The 19,221-nt window shown below is 43.6% G+C and overlaps 1 protein-coding gene across 2 annotated transcripts in view; it reads right to left on the bottom strand.

The window, feature by feature from the left end:
- Nucleotides 1-18,890, bottom strand: part of GALNT2 (polypeptide N-acetylgalactosaminyltransferase 2) — a 154,602-nt gene extending 135,712 nt beyond the window's left edge. Inside the window, exon 1 of one of the 2 annotated variants that reach the window (XM_074988657.1) lies at nt 18,729-18,890. In XM_074988657.1, coding sequence (XP_074844758.1) covers nt 18,729-18,839 — 111 coding nt within the window. In that variant the 5' untranslated portion in view covers nt 18,840-18,890. The remainder of the gene's footprint in view (nt 1-18,728) is intronic. The other variant, XM_074988658.1, reaches the window with a different exon arrangement.
- Nucleotides 18,891-19,221: the final 331 nt, after the last annotated feature.

Raw genomic sequence — 19,221 nt, 5'->3', positions numbered from 1 at the left:
TGTGTGAGACACTACAGCAGCAGCGTCTGCGAACAGCATGTCTCTGATGAGGACTTCCCGCACCTTAGACTTAACTTTCAGCCTTGCAAGGTGAAACAGTTTCCCATCAGATCTTATGTGCAGCAAGATGCCCTCCATTGAAGATCCAAAGACATGCTTCAGGAGGAGTGCGAAGAAGATCCCGAACAATGTCGGAGCAAGCACGCATCCTTGTTTGACGCCGCTCCTGATTCTGAAAGCATCCGATAACGCGCCGTCATATTGGATGGTTCCTCTCATGTTTTCGTGGAACGACTGGATCATCTTGAGTAACCGTGGAGGACAGCCTATCTTGTGGAGCAGTTTGAACAGACCATCCCTGCTGACCAAGTCAAAAGCCTTTATCAAGTCGATGAAGGCTATGTAGAGTGGCTTTCTCTGCTCCCTGCACTTCTCCTGCAGCTGCCTTAGAGAGAAGACCATGTCAACGGTAGACCTCTCTGCGCGGAATCTGCACTGTGATTCAGGGTACACCCTCTCGGCAATCTTCTGGAGTCTGCCAAGGATGGCGTGAGTGAATAGTTTACCAGCGACGCTTAGGAGGGAGATTCCACGGTAGTTGTTGCAGTCGTTTCCGTCTCCTTTGTTCTTATACAATGTTACAATATTAGCATCACGCATATCCTGTGGAACCTCACCCTCTTTCCAGCACAGGCACAGTAGCTCATGCAGGGGTTCCAGGAGTGTGTCCGCGGCACATTTGATTACCTCTGGTGGTATACCATCCTGACCAGGGGCCTTTCCTGCTGCAATGCTGTCAATGGCTGTCTTCAGTTCATCCACAGTCGGTTCTTGAACCAGTTCGTCTATTGCTGGTAGGAGCTCAACGGCATCAAGGGCTGCGTCAACCACAACTTTCTCGCGTGAGTACAGCTCGGAGTAGTGCTCAACCCAGCGCTCCATCTGTTTGGCTTTGTCAGCGATCACTTCACCAGATTTGGATTTCAGAGGTGCCATCTTGTTCTCGGTGGGTCCTAATGCCTTCTTCATACCCTCGTACATTCCTCTGAGATTACCAAAGTCGGCACAGGTCTGGATGCTGCTGCATAGCTGGAGCCAGTGATTGTTGGCACAGCGCCTGGCTGTCTACTGTACTGTTCTTCTGGCCTCTCTAAGTGCTTGCTGGGTACTCTGGCTCGGTGAGCGTTTGTACTCCAGTAGTGCAGCGCGCTTCTTTTCAATGACTGGAATCATCTCATCAGAGTTAGCTTCAAACCAGTCGTTCGTCTTTCTAGCTCTTCTTCCAAACACTGACAAGGCCGTGTTGTAAACTGTATCCCTCAGATGTTGCCATTTGGATGTCGCATTGACGCCCCCAGGGCGGCTGCGCAGATTTTCCTGGAGGGTCTCTCTGAACTTACCACTGCCATTGTCAATCCTTTCAAGTTCAATTTAGCACACCTAGGAGAAGTGTGCAAAATAAAATCCTTAATATGCCCCTGTTGGCCAAGGCTCTCCTTGCAACAAGGAAATTGTTTGTAGAGTTTTTCCCATTGACCTCACATAGTAGGGTCATGCTGGAAATTCAGCCTAAGGTAAGTCGACTCCAGCAATGCGTTTCTTATAGCTGAAGTTGCATGACTTAGGTTGAATTTCCTTTCTAGTGTACACCAGCCAAGTTAAGTTAGCTGGAAAATACAGCTGTAGAGTGGGAGAAGGGCAGGGCCTGAGGGAGCCCCTGTGACATTATTGGTTTTTTGAGATGAACATGTAAAACACTGCTACAACTACTGTTCTAGGTTTGCACCAAATTTTAATGCAAAGTGAGCCAAGTGAGGTGGATATTGCATGCTTATGATTCACGGATTCTGTGCATACTGCTCATATGCATGTATCATTTTTAAATTTGAAGTTATAAGAACATAAAAATGGCCATTACTTGGTCAAACCAAAGGTCCATCCAGCCCAGCAACCCATCTGCCAACTGTGGCCAGTGCCAGGTGCCCCAGAGGGGGTGGACCGAAGACACTGATCAAGCGACTTCTATCCTGCCATCCATCTCCAGCCTCTGACAAACAGAGGCCAGGGACACCATTCCTACCCCTCAGCTAATAGCCTTTTATGGACCTAACCTCCATAAATTTATCTAGGTCTTCTTTGAGCCCTCTTATAGCCCTAGGATTCACAACCTCCTCTGGCAAGGAGTCCCACAGGTTGAATATACACTGGGTAAAAAAAACTTTTATTAGTTTTAAACTTGATACCCATCAATTTAATTTGGTATCCTCTAGTTCTTATATTATAGGAACAAGTAATTAACTTTTCTTTATTCACCCCTTCCACACCAATCTTGATTTTGTACCTCTACCATATCCCGCCCTCAGTTTCCTCTTTTCTAAACTGAAAAGTCCCAGTCTCTTTAACCTCTCCTTATATGGGACCCATTCCAAATCCCTGATCATTTTAGTTGTTCTTTTCTGAACCTTTTCTAATGCCAAAATATCTTTTTTTGAGGGGAGAAGACCACATCAGTACACAGCATTCAACATGTGGGCATACCATAGTTTTATAAAGGGGCATTAAAATATTCTTGGTCTTACTTTCCATCCCTTTTTTAATAATTCCTAGCATTTTTTTTTGACTGCCGCTGCACACTGTGTGGATGTTTTCAGAAAACTATCCACAATAACCCCAAGATCTCCTTCCTGATTAGCTGTAGCTTGATTAGCTGTAGCTAAATTAGCCCCGATCATATTGTATGTATAGTTATTTTTTCCAACATGCATTACTTTACACTCATGCACATTAAATTTCATTTGCCATTTTGTTGCCCAATCACTCAGTCTGAGGTCTTTTTGAAGTTCTTCACAGTCTGCTTTCGTCTTGACTATTCTGAATAGTTTAATATCATCTGCAAACTTTACCTCCCTACTTACCCCTTTCTCTAGATTATTTATGAATAAATTGAACAGGATTGGTCCTACAACTGACCCTTGGAACACCACTCGTTACCTTTCTCCATTCAGAAAAATCTATCATTTATTCCTACTCTTTGTTTCCTGTCTTTTAACCAGTTCTTAATCCATGAAAGGATCTTCCCTTTTATCCCATGACAGCCTAATTTACACAAGAGCCTTTGGTGAGGGACTTTGTCAAAGGCTTTCTGGAAATCTAAATATATTGTATCTACTGGATACCCCTTGTCTGCATGTTTGTTAACCCCTTCAAAGAATTCCAACAGATTAGTAAGACATGATTTCCCTTTACAGAAACCATGTTGACTTTTGCCCAACAAATTAAGTTCTTCTACGTGCCTGACAATTTTATTCTTTAATATTGTTTTGACTAATTTGCCCAGGACTGACATTAGACTTACTGATCTAATTGCCAGGGTCATCTCTAGAACCCTTTTTGAATATTATCTGTCTTCCAGTCTTTGGGTACAGAAGCCAATTTAAAGGATAGGTTACAAATCACAGTTAATAATTCTGCAATTTCACATTTGGATTCTTTCAGAACCCTTAGGTAAAGGCCATCCAGTCCCAGTGATTTGTTACTTTTAAGTTTTTCTATTTGTTCCAAAACCTCCTCTAATGAGATTTCAATCCGGGACATTTCCTCAATTCATTACCCACAAAGAATGGTGCAGGTTTCAGAATCTCCCTAACATCCTCAGGCATGAAGGCTGAAGCAAAGACATCATTTAATCTCTCTGCAACAGCTTTATCGTCCTTGATAGCTCCTTTTGTACCTCGATAGTCCAGGGGCCCCACTAGTTGTTTGGCAGGCTTCCTGCTCCTCATGTACTTAAACATTTTGCTATTACTTTTTTGAGTTTTTGGGTAGCTGTTGCTCAAAATCTTTGGCTTTTCTTATTACATTTTTACACTTAATTTGGCAGTGTTTATGTTCCTGCTTATTCACCTCACTAGGACTGTACTTCTACTTAAGATACTTCTTTCCTCTCTCATTGCTTCTTTTACATTGTTGTTAATCCATGGTGATTTTTTGGTGTCTCACTATATTTTTTTTAATTTAAGTTGGGCCTCTATTATGGTACCCTTGAAAATTTTCCATGCAGCTCACAGGGATTTTATTCTAGTCACTGTACCTTTTAATTTCGTTTAACCTACTCATTTTTGTATAATTCCCCTTTTTGAAATTAAATGCCAGAGTGCTCTTCCCACCAGATAAATGTTAAGTGTTATAGTATAATCACTATTCCCAAATGGTCCTGTAACAGTCACCTCCTGGACCAGATCCTGTGTTCCACTCAGTACTAAATCAAGAATTGCCTCTCCCCTGGTGGGTTCCTGTACTAGCTGCTCCAAGAAGCAGTCATTTAAAGCATTGAGAAACTAACCCTGCATCTCGTCCCGAGGTGACATGCACCCAGTCAATATGGGGATAACTGAAATCCCCTATTATTGAGTTTTTTATTTTGATAGCCTCTCTAATCTCCCTTAACATTTCAAAGTCACTATCACTGTCCGGGTCAGGTGGTCAATAATATACTCTAGTGCTATATTCTTATTGGAGAATGGTATTACTATCCAGAGTGATTCTATGGATCATTTTGAGTATAAGTATTGGCTCTGTACTTCTATTTGAAATTTTAGTTTCTGGGAAACCTCAATAGGAGGCTTGCCAACTATTGTTAAAGGTTTCCGACTCAAGTGAATGAGTACTTGACAGACAACAAACATTATCAGGTTCCAAGCCACAGCTGAGGAACCCGTCTGTGAACCTGTAACCCAGCAGAGGCACAATAGCAAAATGTCTAAAAAGGACTTGGACAGATGACCTGCCCATGTGACAAGCTCCATCTCAGACTTGCTTCCACACAGAGAACAATGAACTTCCCTCCACTTGGGCAGAGACATAACAGGACCCTCGGAGCTCCATTTTTGTCTTCATTCCAGCTCCTTGCTTCACGAGCATCTCTGCTATCAACTGAGACCAGAAGGATTGATGACCCAGCCTAACAGAGAATATATCACAGAGATGTTTAAGATAGTCTATCCCACCTCTGCTGCAAGGCTGCATCGAGAACTCTGATTGGTACATGCAAATTGACTGCTTTAACAAGTTTACTCTCAACCTATTCTCTTTCATTTCATTATCAAACATTTAGATTCTAAAGAATCAGCACAGTGCGCCCTTTTGGTCAAGATCTGATGTGTACACTGACTTGGGAATGTGGCTGGTCCCTTGGGACTGGAAGAACCCATTTGGATTTGGGGAGATTGGTTTTCATAACCTCTCATCTATATAAAGAAGGTACTGGTTGCGGCACAAGGAAGCTGGAGAGTGCAAAGGAATTGCAAGTTTTACTTCTTGTGGCCAGTGTGGCAACAGAAGGGCTTTCTGTGACTGAACTGGTGTGCCTTATAGTAGAAGACTCAGTCCTGGGCCGTAAGGCACCCTGTTTTAAGCAGTTTGCCTTGATCTGGCCTTCTCAGCAGTGCCTGGAAAAGCCACCAATATTATAGCCCCACCCCCTCTGCCACCCCCACATTACAAACTCAGCAGATGCTCTTTGTAGTCTACGGGCATAGATGGTACGGTCAGACGACTTTCTCTTTCATGAGTGAACAGATGAAATGAGGCATTCTCCTGTCCCTGTTGTCTTTCTAGATCAATGCTTTTGAATAATTTGGCAGGGACTGCCTGTGACTGATATTACCAGCAACAACTGCTCTAAAGTCTGCTAACAAAGAAACCAATAAGCATGCAAAAAGAGCTGAGTAAGGCGACAAAACTACAGGCAATAAAGACTTAGCATTCTGACATGCAGTAAATAGTTATTATAGTTCCCAAAACCAGAAGCGACATTTGATGCCAGCATAGAATAGTAAGCTTTCTTGCCATTTAAGTATCACAGCATGTTTTGATGACTGCAGAAGGTCACTCACATACAGGAAACAAAATGCAGTTTTACGACTGAATCCTTAGTTCAGCACCAGCATGTAACAGGCAGGAAAGAAGAGGGGAAAATAACAACTGATTAAGCTGCAAGGACCCTAGTTAAGTGAGAGCTGGGGAAATGTCCTTGCTACAGTCTTGCACTCAACGAGGGCTGAAAATTCCTGGCTGGAGGTAGCTAACAGCAGTTCTGTTAACTTTGACATAATGTCCCATAAACTCAATGCATATCTACTGATGATAGCCTGCCGATTAGCTATCCACAGGCCAGGTATACACAATAGGGGAAGTCCATTTAAGACATCATGACTGCAGCTAAACAATTCTTGTAGCTGGAGTTGTGTATCATCGATAAATTTTTCTGGACCTCCCTTACTCCTCGTGATGGTCAACAGCAGAGTCCTGCTGGTTCAATTTAGCACATCCCCATTAGGTGCACTAAACTGACCCACAGAAGACAAACCAAATTGATCCCTCAGCCTTAATCCCTTCACTACATATACCTTTCAGCCAAAAAGATACAGGCTTTTAGCATCCTGGGCCTTCAGGAATAGCGCTTGCTGACCCTGTTGTGATGGGCACCAAAGCCCCCACCACTTCCTTTATGGAAAAGGCATTATGAACTCAAACATGCCTAGATTGGAAATGCTTTGAACAAAATACCTCTTGTAACCGACTATTATAATCAGCTGGCTCCGTAGATCCTATTTTTGTCTATGTATCCTTTTTTGTATATGATTTTATGAGTACTGTCTATATATCAGTATTCAAGACAATACTTGCTTGTCTGCCTCTGTGATGACCTCAACAGGGAAGTTTGGTTTCCCTATTGTAAGAGGATGGCTTGACAGGAGAATAGCAATACTAACTGAAAAAAGGCTTTGATGGGTTCCAATACACATACAAGGAACTTTGTTAAAGCGTAAGCCAACACATAGGCAATGTCTGCAGCCTGAAGGAGGGCTGAATCATGAGTGATATGTGATTCACTCATGACAATCTCCATCTTGGAGTATACTTTTACGCAATGAGAACAATGAAATTACTTTCACAAGAGAAAAGTATAAAAAGGGCCATGAGAGCTCCTCCATCTTGGTCTTCAGCCTACTTTAGAACCTTCCTGATACATCTTAAGGAGAAACAGAAAACTTTATAGTGAACTGGAGACCCAGGTCAGGATAAGATCATTTCTGATTTGAAGCTTTCACCTGATATAAGAACAGCTGTTTAGGGTAATAACTCACATGTAACTAGGATTCTTAGGGGAACAGAAATAGCTTCACATTCTTTTATTTTGATTTGTCACTCACTTTGATCTTCTTGATTGTCCTTATAACCACTTAAATCCTACTTTTTTGCTTAGTCAAACTACTTTGTTTATAAATCAAGTAGTTATTACCCAGAGAGGGCTACCACTGTGTATCTCTCTCTTTTGTTGATAAAGGGGGTTTACCTAATAAGCCCTTTCTCCGTGCAAGTCTTTTGCACAGAGAGAGAGATAGACTGACTTACTGGGGTTGATTCGCTTTGGCAGATTGTTTTCCCATGTGCTGTGCCCCAGAACTGCAATAAGTCTGTGTCTGCATTGCTCTGCAGGGGAACAGCAACCCTCTGTTCTCCCCTAGCCATGGCACAGAGTTGGGGATCTGGCCCAGCAGGATAGGGTGGTGGGTGTCTCTGGCATGATCAGCTTACTCGGGAATATTCCAAGGGGTGTTCTGTGACCACACTATCATGTGTCTCCTTTTCAGTGACTAAAGAGGCCACCAATGAACAAAGGTGAAGGACAGAGGGAGAACAAGAATTCACAGCCTCTAGATGGGGCGAAGTGGCTCACGTCTACCCCTTCAGCTATAAAGGGAAAATGTAGCCAAGGTTTGCCACATGGCATTGTTATTGTTTAGGGTAGTTTTTAATTATTGGTAAGGCCATCCTGGAGGGACCCTCTGATGCTAGAATATCCACCACTGGGTCCTTGATCTACGCCACCTCTCCACTTGCAAGTTCATATTTTGCGCCCCCTGCTGGAAGAGTTCTTGATAAGCCCTATGTTTAATGAGCAGAGGTCCTCAGGCTGAGATGCCTTGCACAGATTTGTCTGGTGACAAAGGTGACTGTGATGGTAAGGGGTCAGCCTGCATTTGGTGTTGCTCCCAACCAGGAATCGATTCAGGGTCTGGCAGAGGTCTGGAATCCTGCTGGTTTATTTCAAGGACTGAACTGCCTTAATTTCTGTGGCATTCTGCAGCAATTGTGACTGTGGCTTCCAGAGGTCATGAGGCTCAGAAGCCTCTTGGTGCTCTAAAATAGTGGTGGACTCGGATCACAAATCTAGAGTGCCTGCATTCAATGTTTTGGGTCAATGGTAGACCTAGGGTGTCAAAAAAACAAAAAAAAACAAAAACCCCTATTGTGTGGGTTTGTGCAAGGCACTGTCTTCTTACACCTACACCTGCTGGTATGGCTTCTGCTGAAATAAACTGAAGCCATGTTGGACTTGGACCTGGAGGGAAACGACGGGGGGCGGCAGCGATGATCCCAGATGCAGGGGCCTGCGCAGGTGGAAGGTGGTGGCAGGATGATCGAGCAGATGACTGATGCCAGCTAAGATGGGAAGGGGAACAGTGGGATATAATCTGTGCTGAGTTGTGGGCTGTCAGGTCATGGTGCTGTTGCTCATCTGGGGAATGAGATCTGTCTCTTGCTGCCAGTGCCAGGGAAGGCAAGCACTGAGGAGAAGAGGACATGAACTTATGTCTGTGGCATCTGGTGTCAAGGGATGCTTTAGCCTGGTTGGCTTCCCCTGTATTGGGCGGGGAGGAAGGGGAGAAGATGCCTTCCATGAGGAGTACCTGCTGCCTGCCCTTATGGCATCTTTGTGGTACAAGAGATGTGGAGCAGCACTGGTGGGCTTCAGTGCAGAGTCTTTAGTGCAAGAGTCCATTCTTGGTAGTGTTGGTGCACTGCGTAGTGATCTTGAACCAGGTGCCTGGCGATCCAGAGCCAAGGAGTTAAGAACAGCTTATTAAAAGTTGTCCGTCTGAATTCATGCAGATCTTACACAGCTAGGACTGGTGTTCCCCTTCTAAACACTGCAGTCACCATCATGAGAATCACTGTTTGGCAAATAGCTTTTGCAAACAGTAAGTCTTAACACCTTGAGCTTTTGGCATGCCTGATGCCCAGGGAGGGTGACGAGAGCGGGTAGGCTCACCCACACCTATCTGCTGAATTTTACAATTAAAAAGGGAACTAATTAGTAAATAGTTAAACAACAAGGTACTACAGTTGCTAGGGTCTGGAAATGCTTGCTGAATGCAAGAGAGAGAAAAAGACACTGTCCCCATGCAGCCACACACAGTAAGAAGGAACTCAGGAGGCAAGGGTTGGGGCAAAAGTGGGATATAAAGACTTCCACGGTGTGCCCAAACAGACCCTGACAGGAGCCGTGAGGGGAAAACTCCTGACACTCATGCACGCACCACACACACCCCTGATTGGAATAGACATGAGCAAGCACTTGAACAGTCCCCTGTCACAGATACAGCCTGTTGCATAAGGAAGAGAAGTTTCCATCAACTTAGAAGTATCTTCTCCCCAGAAGAAAGTAGCTTCATTAATGCATCTAACTCATGCATCTGACGAAGCGGGTCTTTGCCCACGAAAGCTTATGCTCCAAAATATTTGTTAGTCTATAAGGTGCCACAGGACTTCTTGTTGTGCATTAATGAAAGCATTCTTTCATCAACATAGCTGTATTTACAGCAGGGGTTAGATCAATGTAACTGCATCAGTCAAGGGAGTAAAAATAAAGAAAACCCTCACCAATATAGCTATGTGAACCTAATTTTTAAGTTCAGAGCAAGCCTTTGAAAGGATATCATGTACAAATATATACACTTAACACCCAGTGCCTGGCTTACTTGCCACCTACAGTGGCTTTCACCTCATGCAACTGCATTGAAATCATCAATCTTCTACACTGGTTTTATAAGCCTTGACAGCACTTAAGCCATTTATGTAGTGGATCTGTACAATATCTTTAAAGCAATTTACAAACATTAGTTCCGCCACAGAATATTCTGTGTGGCAGAGATAACACAGAAGAAACAAGAAAACATTGTTGTCATATCAACAGTCCAACACTTGAAGTATTTCAGTATGCACTGCAATCTACCTGTAATCAGTCTTCAAATAATCATAATCTTTATTCCTTAAGTATGCAGAACAAGCTTCCTTTACTAATCGTTTTCTGACTAAATTTATGAACCTCAGGTTACATACAGTACAAAACATGTTTTGTATCCTATTTTTAAGGATTATAATATAATGATTCTGGTCTTTTTCCACTCTGACCTATATACACTGGTGGTACTACCTGGTGTCATAGGCTCAGCACTTATTGGCAATTATGAGTTTAATCCAGACACACTTAAATGCCACTTATGTGCTTTTTTCTTATGGTTGAATTGGGTTTTAAACAGATAATGTTTAGTCTTGGAAATAAAAGCAGGGATGCCTCAATGTCTTGCACAGAGATTGTGATACACATTTATTTACTAATAGCTGGACAGAGACCTTTCATCACTTAAGCCACTGGTTTTCAACCTTTTCTCCCACTTGTGGACCCCTAAGATTTTTCAAAAGTTTGCAGGCCTGTGGGGTTCACAGAGCAAAGGTTCAAAACCAGTGTCTTAAGACAAGCCAGCAAATGGCAGCAGCTCACTGCCAAATCGGACTTGACTAAAAAGAAAACTCCCAACCCTTTGTGAAAGCAGCCAGTCTCCAAGTACATTACTGTGTGATTAGATTTTTTTTAATTATGCTTGAGATAAGGAGCAAAAAACAAAAACAAAAAAAGGCCACCACTCCTTGAACAATCCTTGCATTTCTAACACCATGCTGAAAATGTATGTACTGCTTTCCCATAAACAAACGCAGTTTTAGCAGCCAAAGTGAATTTCAGCTGTAGTGATTGGGTCTCAAGTGGCTAAACATATGGAACATCACATATTGAGGAAACATTTTCAGATCAAGTCACCTAGCTGAGTGTATACACGTAACACCATGTTACCCAGGATTCTCTAAACACCAAGCTATGGTGGTCAATCTCACTTTATCAGATGGTATTAGAAAATAAGTCAGTGGGGAACGCTACTTCCATCTGATAAATGATTCATACCCACAAGACTGCTTCCACTCAAAAATCCTTGTTTTATTAAGTACAAAGCACACCTCAAACCTAGTAATAGTCTAGAAACACCCCACATACAGTTATTCAGAAATTAAAGACGGTGTCAAGTGATTTAGCAGCAGGGTTCCAGTGGCCAGCCTTTCACCAACCCCGCAGAAAACCCAAACTTCTCTGAAGTACACTCCTTTACTAAAAATTCTTTATAAGATGTCTCTAGAACAAGCATATAGCTCACAGTATTCCTAACAGAATACATTTCCCTAGCAACAGCAAGTGAGTAGAATAATGAATTACCAGCAAAACAATTTCAGCAAGAAACTTATAAGTCATCCAGGCCAAAGTCAATTACTCAACCCCCACCCACACCCCATTTTGATTCTCATGCCTCTATCCTTCCACATTACCTAGCTTGGTTAGGAACACAGTAACTGTGCAGATGTTTTTATTCTGTCTGCCCAAGACAAGGCTGGATTTTTCCTGACTCTGATGTCCTCACTTCCAGGTTATGGCAGCTAAATGCACAAGATAGCTGCAGGTTATGTCAAGTTAATTTCTCTCATAACACATTAGCTCTGTGCCAAGCTTTCTATAAAGAACTGAATGCTTTGTATTTCAAAAAAAATTCTGACATGGTGTAAACAGGTAGTTAGGAATCTATTAAATTTTTTGGCAATGGCTTTCCCCCATAGCCATTAAGGTTTTTTTTTGTGTGTGTTTTGTTTTTTTTGCTAATTTTTTTAGAATTACATGAAGATTCATATATTTTGATTCACTTCTGTATAAGAAATATTTATTTATAAAGTCATAGAAATGGAAGGGACCTCAGGAGGTTATCTAGTTCAGTCCCCTATACTTACGCCAGGACCAAGGATATTCTGTATGGGGAGGGCGGGACAGGGGACGACACCAGGACTGCAGTGTGGATCCAGCCTGAGGCTTGTGGTTCCCCTCCCCAGCATCTGGCCCACCACAGGGCAGACAATGGAGAGCTCTGAGCCGAAAGGTCTGGATTAGGCCAATGAGAGCAAGGGGAAGGCAGTGCCTGGGAGAGGCATGGAAAAAAATTCTCTCTAGGGAACATTTCTCCATGCTGCTCTTCCCCCAGCTAGGCAAGATGACGACAATGGCAATGCACAGAGGTAAGTGCTGCTCCTCATCACCCAGACTCCCCACCTCCAGCCTGCTCCTGACCACCACCACCACCCCCCACTGTTCCTCCAGACCATTTATGCAACCTTAACCCCACTCCAAACCCCACTCCTGCACCCTCCCTCCTACCCAGAACCTACACCTGCTCCTTGGCAACTCTCTCCCATAGGGAATCCTGACCACAACCACCCCCACCCCGGGCCCCAAGAAGAGCTAATCTGGCCTGTGGGAAGTCCAGAACCTCAGTCTCCTCTTCTTCACCCCGCAGCCTGTGGTGCTGGAGGATGAGGGGAATGAGGTGTCTCAGTCAGGGGCCACATCAGGGAGGGTTGTGGGTCTTTGTTGGGTTTTTTTTGGTTGCTTCTCACTTTAATGAAGTTCCCCCCACCCCCAATTATTTGTGTGTGGTCAGTGGCCCCTGACTCATACAAGGTTCCCCTTCCTGTTCTAGACTGTCCCTGACAGGTGTTTGTCTAACATGCTCTTGAAAACCTCAAGGTCATACAATCTCCATAGCTGCTCAGGCAATTTATTTCAACACTTAGCTACCCTGACAGGAAGTTTTTCCTCATGTCCAATCTAAGCCTTTAAGTTAGAATACCTTTATATGCGAGGAAAGTAGTTGACAAGGAGGACAGGAAAAAAGTGTGTTTTGTATGGATAAAAGCAAAAAGATTCATTAACGGAAAAAACTCCAACTACATTTCTGTCAAACAGGCAGCTATCTAATGGTATTTTTGGAAGGAACTGGAACACCTTTTGAGCACGGATAGTGTTTACACTAGACTTGTAATGCAAGATTGTCAAGAAACTGAAAGAGGCAAAATGATTATGCCTCATCTCATTCATTCTCTGCACTTTTTAAACTGCCCCTGGGGATAATTTACATTTACGTAAGAACCCTAAATGCTAAGAGCAACATCACTACAGTTTTGAAGGCAGTATACACTGAAATCAGAGTGCAGCACCAAATCAAAGTATAATCTAGAATAATACTTAGAGAATTACAGCAATTAAGCCCCACTATAGCCAGGCCAAACAGAGACAGGCACCCTAAGAGACTTGCTCAGGATGATACCTCATGCTCCTGGAAAAGCTATGAAAACAAAACTGAGCCTTGTTTCTCAATTCCCTATTCTTTTAAACACTAGATAGTTCTCCCTACGCTGCTCCTTTACCCATACCTACCACACTTAGCTCAAGACTAGCATCATCAGCACTGACACCAGTCACTAAATGCAAGATACCCACCACTTATGTTCAGTTTAAATATCACTTTCCAGCTACTGCTGCATACAAAATGTCAGACTTCCCACTGTAATATCACCTCAAAGAGTAAAGAGGAAACAAGCAAGAACCCACTACATTATGACAAGTTTAAGTTAGTTGTAAGGCACTCACCAGTTGTAAGATACTCTGGCATAATTCTAGCTCGTCACTGCACATAAAACTAGTTTTACACAATAAATGTTTCATAAGGGTGACAAATGTTTCAGGACAGTGAGTGACTAATCCCACTACAAATATTGAGTCATTTTGTCAAAGCACTCTAAAACAAGACTTTCTGCTTAAAGTACAGTTACATTTTCAGAAGGCCAGAATCTGCACCAGTGAAAGAAAGGCCTTGGTGGCACAACAACAACAAAAAAAACCCACAAAATTCCTTTTCAAATGAAGAAATGTAGCCTAATAGGGGGAAAAAAAAAAAAAAAAAAACACCCGACATCTACTACCTCCAAGACATTTGTCTCCTAGCTCTTTCTAGAAAGAGAAGAGCCATACAGAACTAGTTAAAGTATCTGTTCAAGATTAAGAACAGCCAAATTATTCTGATTAAGGCTGCGTCTAAACTGTGGAAACCCGTCAGCAAAAGACACGCAAATTGCAGAGTGCAATTTGTACATCTTTTGCCTACAGTTGGGTCAGGAGAGGTTTTCCCAACATTTGGCCCGTCCAGATGGGGCCAAATGTCAGGAAAAACTCCTCTGCTGAGGACATCCTTTGGGGCACCAGGTATACCAGGATGTTGGCAGAATGCATTCACTTTTCTCAGTGGTCTCAGAAAAGCAGAAGTGTTGTTTGGATGGGGCAGATTTCTTCAGGGAGACAAGATCTTACCACAGAAGCCTGAATCTACACAGACTGAAACACTAACAAACCAAATCCAAGTACAGATAGTATAGGGAGTTGAAGTTCTCAAATGATGGCAGCCCAAAACAGTCCCAGGAGGTACTTGTGGAGCTGTACGTTCAGAATTCTCAAGTTATGAGATACGCAGAACGAGTTATACGTATCTTCAGACATAAGCAACAGAGACCAAGCTGAGAAGGCACCCTGAGGCTCAGACACTTCTTTTTTAAAATAAGTTCTCAAAACAGTTCCAAGCCTTTTCATATAACCCAACATGAGACAACTTAAAATACCACTTGTCAGGAAGTTCCATTTTAGAGACAACAGTAGGCTAAAACACCTAAGACTACAATCACTGAAAAACTAGATGAAAATGTCTCCTTTTTGTCTTCACTTAAACCTGTAAAAATGAATGTGAAAGCTAATTCTATACACAGCATTCTTGTTTTCTCCTTCATATTTATTAATGCTTCATTCAGCATTTTCTCTTACTGCCTTCGCTTTTTTTTTTTTTAATATATATTGATATATATATATGAAGTCTGTATTATATAGATAAGCTGCATTTGCTAAGGGGCACAATGTTAAAATCCTGTGATCCTTAAGCTACCATAGAAGCACCCCATGCCCTGACCTTGATTTACTTTTAATGAGCAGATATACTCTTGGGTTAAGGCATCAACTTTTTCCTTTGATTAATTCCCTTTCAGATTGGTTTACTATGGAGAAAGCTAACAAGAATCTGTCCAATCCAGAAAGCCAAGAGGGACAAAAAGATAAGGAGTCCACTGCACAGAGGAGCCACAGAGCCAGAGTCTGCCTCCCTGTGGCTCAGGTAATTGTAATTCTGAATCGGTCAAATGCTACTAAGTCACCAAACATCCTGGAACAACAGAGATTAACAGATCCTGGAACCTTTTTACAATCTTTTTTAGTTTGAACTTTAAGATGACCCTGCAGAGTTACCATATGATGAGTTCAATAGCTTCTAATTTTACTTTGTGTAGTAGCCACTCCATCCCAATCAGAGATCCCTTCAGTGAAAATCATGAGCACATCTCTAGCTACTTTTTCGTTTTGTTTTGGTTTTTGGGGTTAGGGTGGAATGTGTGACCTGAGTGGCTTTCTGCAGCTTTGGAAAAGAACAGGCCTGGCAACCAGGGAAATCCTAATACGTCTGGTTAATAGCCTTTTTATATGCTTGCGACACACACACACACGAAACTGATCGTCCCTGTGAAATTTGAGTAATAACCAACATACCATTCTGAAACTCCAACAGAAGATTTCTTTCTTGCTTTGAAAATAGGAGCAGGCATGAAAGTTTGCTCTGAATGAGAATGAATATTCATCACTTGCTAGTAGAAGAGTGCTAAATAAATCCTAGAAGTATGTTACCTCTGAAACCACTAAGTAATCAAAAATTCTGTATCATAAAAGGCAACTATCGTTTATCATCCTGCAAAATTATAGTTACAATATGGTTTGTATTTCTGACAAGGGCATACTTATGTTTTTGATGCTCATTTTATTTTGTGCATATTACTTATATCAATCCCAAATAGCTTAATCACAATAAATATATTATGCAAGTTTGAATGAGGCTTACTGGGGCTGCTCTGGCACAGCTGAAATGCCCCGGCCACAGTGTTCCTGGGCCAAGACACTGCAGATGGGGGCCACCCTGGCCACACAGGAACACCCTGCCACTTGCAGTGGTGTTGTGGTCAAAGATGCTCCAGCCCTGGCCCCCAACAGGCCACAGACAAGGGTGCACCTAGGCTACAATTATACAAATAATAAAGATACTGAAGTCGATGGGAAGTGATTGTCCTCACCAGTTTGCAGAACAGGGATCTATACCACAAGTAAATATGCTTCATTCTCTAGATTTGTACTTTTTATCGTCCTACAAAAGAAGCATATGTTCCTTCTATAAATGAGATCTAATTTACATTCTAACTTTTTAATTATATGATTATGAACCACCCTTTTCCCAGTTCTGTAATTTGTGGACTGAGCAAGCCAAGAAATCAGTCTACTAAAACTGATATTCCATGAGACAATCTTCTGTGCTTTTCTCCCAGGGTTATCTCGACCAAGACATTCACAACAGCAGTATTTCTATTCATAAAGCTACAACAGTGCCTTTTTGCTTTATTTCAGAATCTGACTTTCTAAGTCATTGAGTCTTTTACAGGTATTTCAAAACCTATTACACATTCACACACTTTCTTCTACTTATATTTATTAAGTCATGCTCAGAGTTGGGATTATATTTTATGCATTACTGATAGAATCCTAAATCACCAATCCACAGTAGTTCTTATTTCTTCCCCACTCGTTTCTTACGGCCCAATACCTGTCTACCTCTGTACCAGGCATTATGTTAGTCCACTAAGGCCCAGTCCATGTTTGACACTCTTTTCAGTTTATGGCTCCTGTTTACAGTAACTCTCTCAACTGTTCAGTCTTATTGACTTTTGTACAGAAAAATAACTGGTCATCAAATGCACAGAAAAAGATCAACACGACAGCCCTCTAAACATTAAACATTTTCCCTTAATATTAATTTTTCTAATTATTAGAAGTGTCGACTTGCTTTTCTAGCCACCATTACGTATTATTACCCATCTGGTTTTGCTTACCAAATACACTTGTGTGGACCCTCAACAAAGAGCTTTTTAAGACACTGGCCAGGCCTATTGCAGCTAACAGCCCTCTGCATCTATTTAAGGAGAAAGTTTATATTTATGGGTACACACCAATATTTAGTTACATTAGTTTTATTTCAATAGGTACTGCATAATAAAATCATGTTGTACTATGAAACAATAACATAGTAGAACATTAACCCAGATACAGACCCTGATTCTGCAAAGTCTTACTCAAATTATTTACTTCAAGATGCACTGTAGGATCGTCGGTCCCTCAACAGAGTTATACCTTGAAAATACCTATTCATCCGTGCCTCAAACTGCATCAACTTGAATGGAAAATACAGAACCATCTTATAATTGTGAAATCTTACAAGTGGAGGGAGGAGACTTTAGACTTCCAATTCCTAGCTAAACAATGTTCCCCTGTTTTGTTTGTTTTACATTATATGACATGAGCATATGTACATTATAAACATGGCTACAATTTTGCTACACCTACCAATGTTTTTTAAAGTCAATTTTGTTTTGCAGGTCTTTAAAACATATGTACTTTGCATATTTTGTTAATTTAACATGACAAAACTTAAATAAGTTATCCTGTCTAAAGATCTTTGGACTCACATGAAAGTGAATAAAAGGACCTAACCAAAACCTGACACTTCCATCACTTGTTACATTATAAAATACTTATGTAAAAAGTCACAGTACGATCATTTTAAATTACTTCTGAATTGTATCGAGTCAGGCAATTTTATTAAAGCATTATTCACTGAACCATTAAAAAAAGGCAACAAGTCCCAGCCTAAGCTAAGCTGTCATTTCAGAAGTCAAGCTCTTTTGCTGGAGCACTGCAAAACCAGTCTGGAAAAAAAAAGAAATCCAATATTTTAATCATACCGTGTTTGTGGGAATAAAGGAAACTACTAAATTAATGGGGAATGAGGGACAAGGAAATTTTTTCCACTGCTGTTAAAACTTATATTTATCCCTTTCAGGCTGAAAAGCAGAGGAACTGAATCGTTCGGCTATTCCACGCTCAGAAAAGGTTACTACCGGAGGCTTTGCAGTTGCTAAGGCGAAAGAAGAGCCGTGAGTATCAGAAGACCGAGAGAAGCGAAGAGAAAACAGAAGGGGGGTTCGTTCTAGGTACCGAGCAAACAGCACTTCAGGACGCTGTAATGAACCAGTTGCCTCTTCCGATAGGTGCTAATAGTCCGAACGCCGCTTCCTGCCCATCCCCTTTGCCCCAAGCCCGGCCCCACGTTCCACCCTCCCACACAAACTTCCCACGGCCCGGGACGTGGCTCGCTGCAGTTGGAGAAGGAGCGAGCCCGGCAATGACGAAGCGCAGCCAGGCTGAAGTCCACAGAGCACCCGTCCACCTCGCCAGGCGCCGGGGGAGGGGGACCAGCGGCTGCCGCGCGCGCCCCGCTCAGGGGGCAGAGCTAACCAGACTCGGACCTCACCGCTTCCCCCGGGGTCACACCACGCGGCAGCCCGGGAGAGCAGCGCCGAGGGGAGGCTGGGGGACCCGCCGGCACACGGCAGGGGACGGGCCCCCCGCAGGCCGCTCCAGGGCCGGGGAACCGCGCCGCGCCGCGCGGTGAAGCAGCGGCGGGACGCGGAGCACATGGGCTGGGCGCCGGCCGGGTTCCGGGAGTGGAGGGAGGCGGGGAGGGCGCCGCGCTCACCTTCCTGCCGCCGCCGGCCAGCGCGCCGCTGCCGCCCGAGTACATGTAGTAGGCGATGCCCAGCACCCAGAGGAAGGCGAAGCAGAGCAGCAGCCGCGACCTGCGCCGCATCCTCCCGCGCGCTGAGCAGCCGCCGCCAGGCCCGCAGGAAACGGCCGCCAGCCGCCGCCGCTGCCGCGCAGGGTCAGGGGGCAGAGGGCGAGCGCCCGCCCCCCGGCCAATCAAGAGCCGCTCGGCCCCGTCAGGGGCGGGGCGGGGCGGGCTTACAGTCGTATCCATGGTTACAGCACGCGGCCCCCTCCCCCGCTCGCCGCCCCGCCCAGCCGGGCGGGACCTGGGAGAGCACCGCCCACACCGCCGGCGGGGCGGGGCCAGGCCTGCCCCCGGGAGCTGGGTTGGGACCCGAGCGCAGCCGGAGTCGCACAGGCAGCTGCGCTACAACAGGCGCACGTGAGTAAAGGCCGTCTCCATAGGAAGGAGGCGGGGTTCACTC

Source organism: Carettochelys insculpta, chromosome 3, assembly GCF_033958435.1.
Source record: "Carettochelys insculpta isolate YL-2023 chromosome 3, ASM3395843v1, whole genome shotgun sequence".
Classification (NCBI taxonomy): Eukaryota; Metazoa; Chordata; order Testudines; family Carettochelyidae; genus Carettochelys; species Carettochelys insculpta.
The sequence above is the reverse complement of the archived record's forward strand: the minus strand, read 5'-3'. Positions and strand labels throughout refer to the sequence as shown.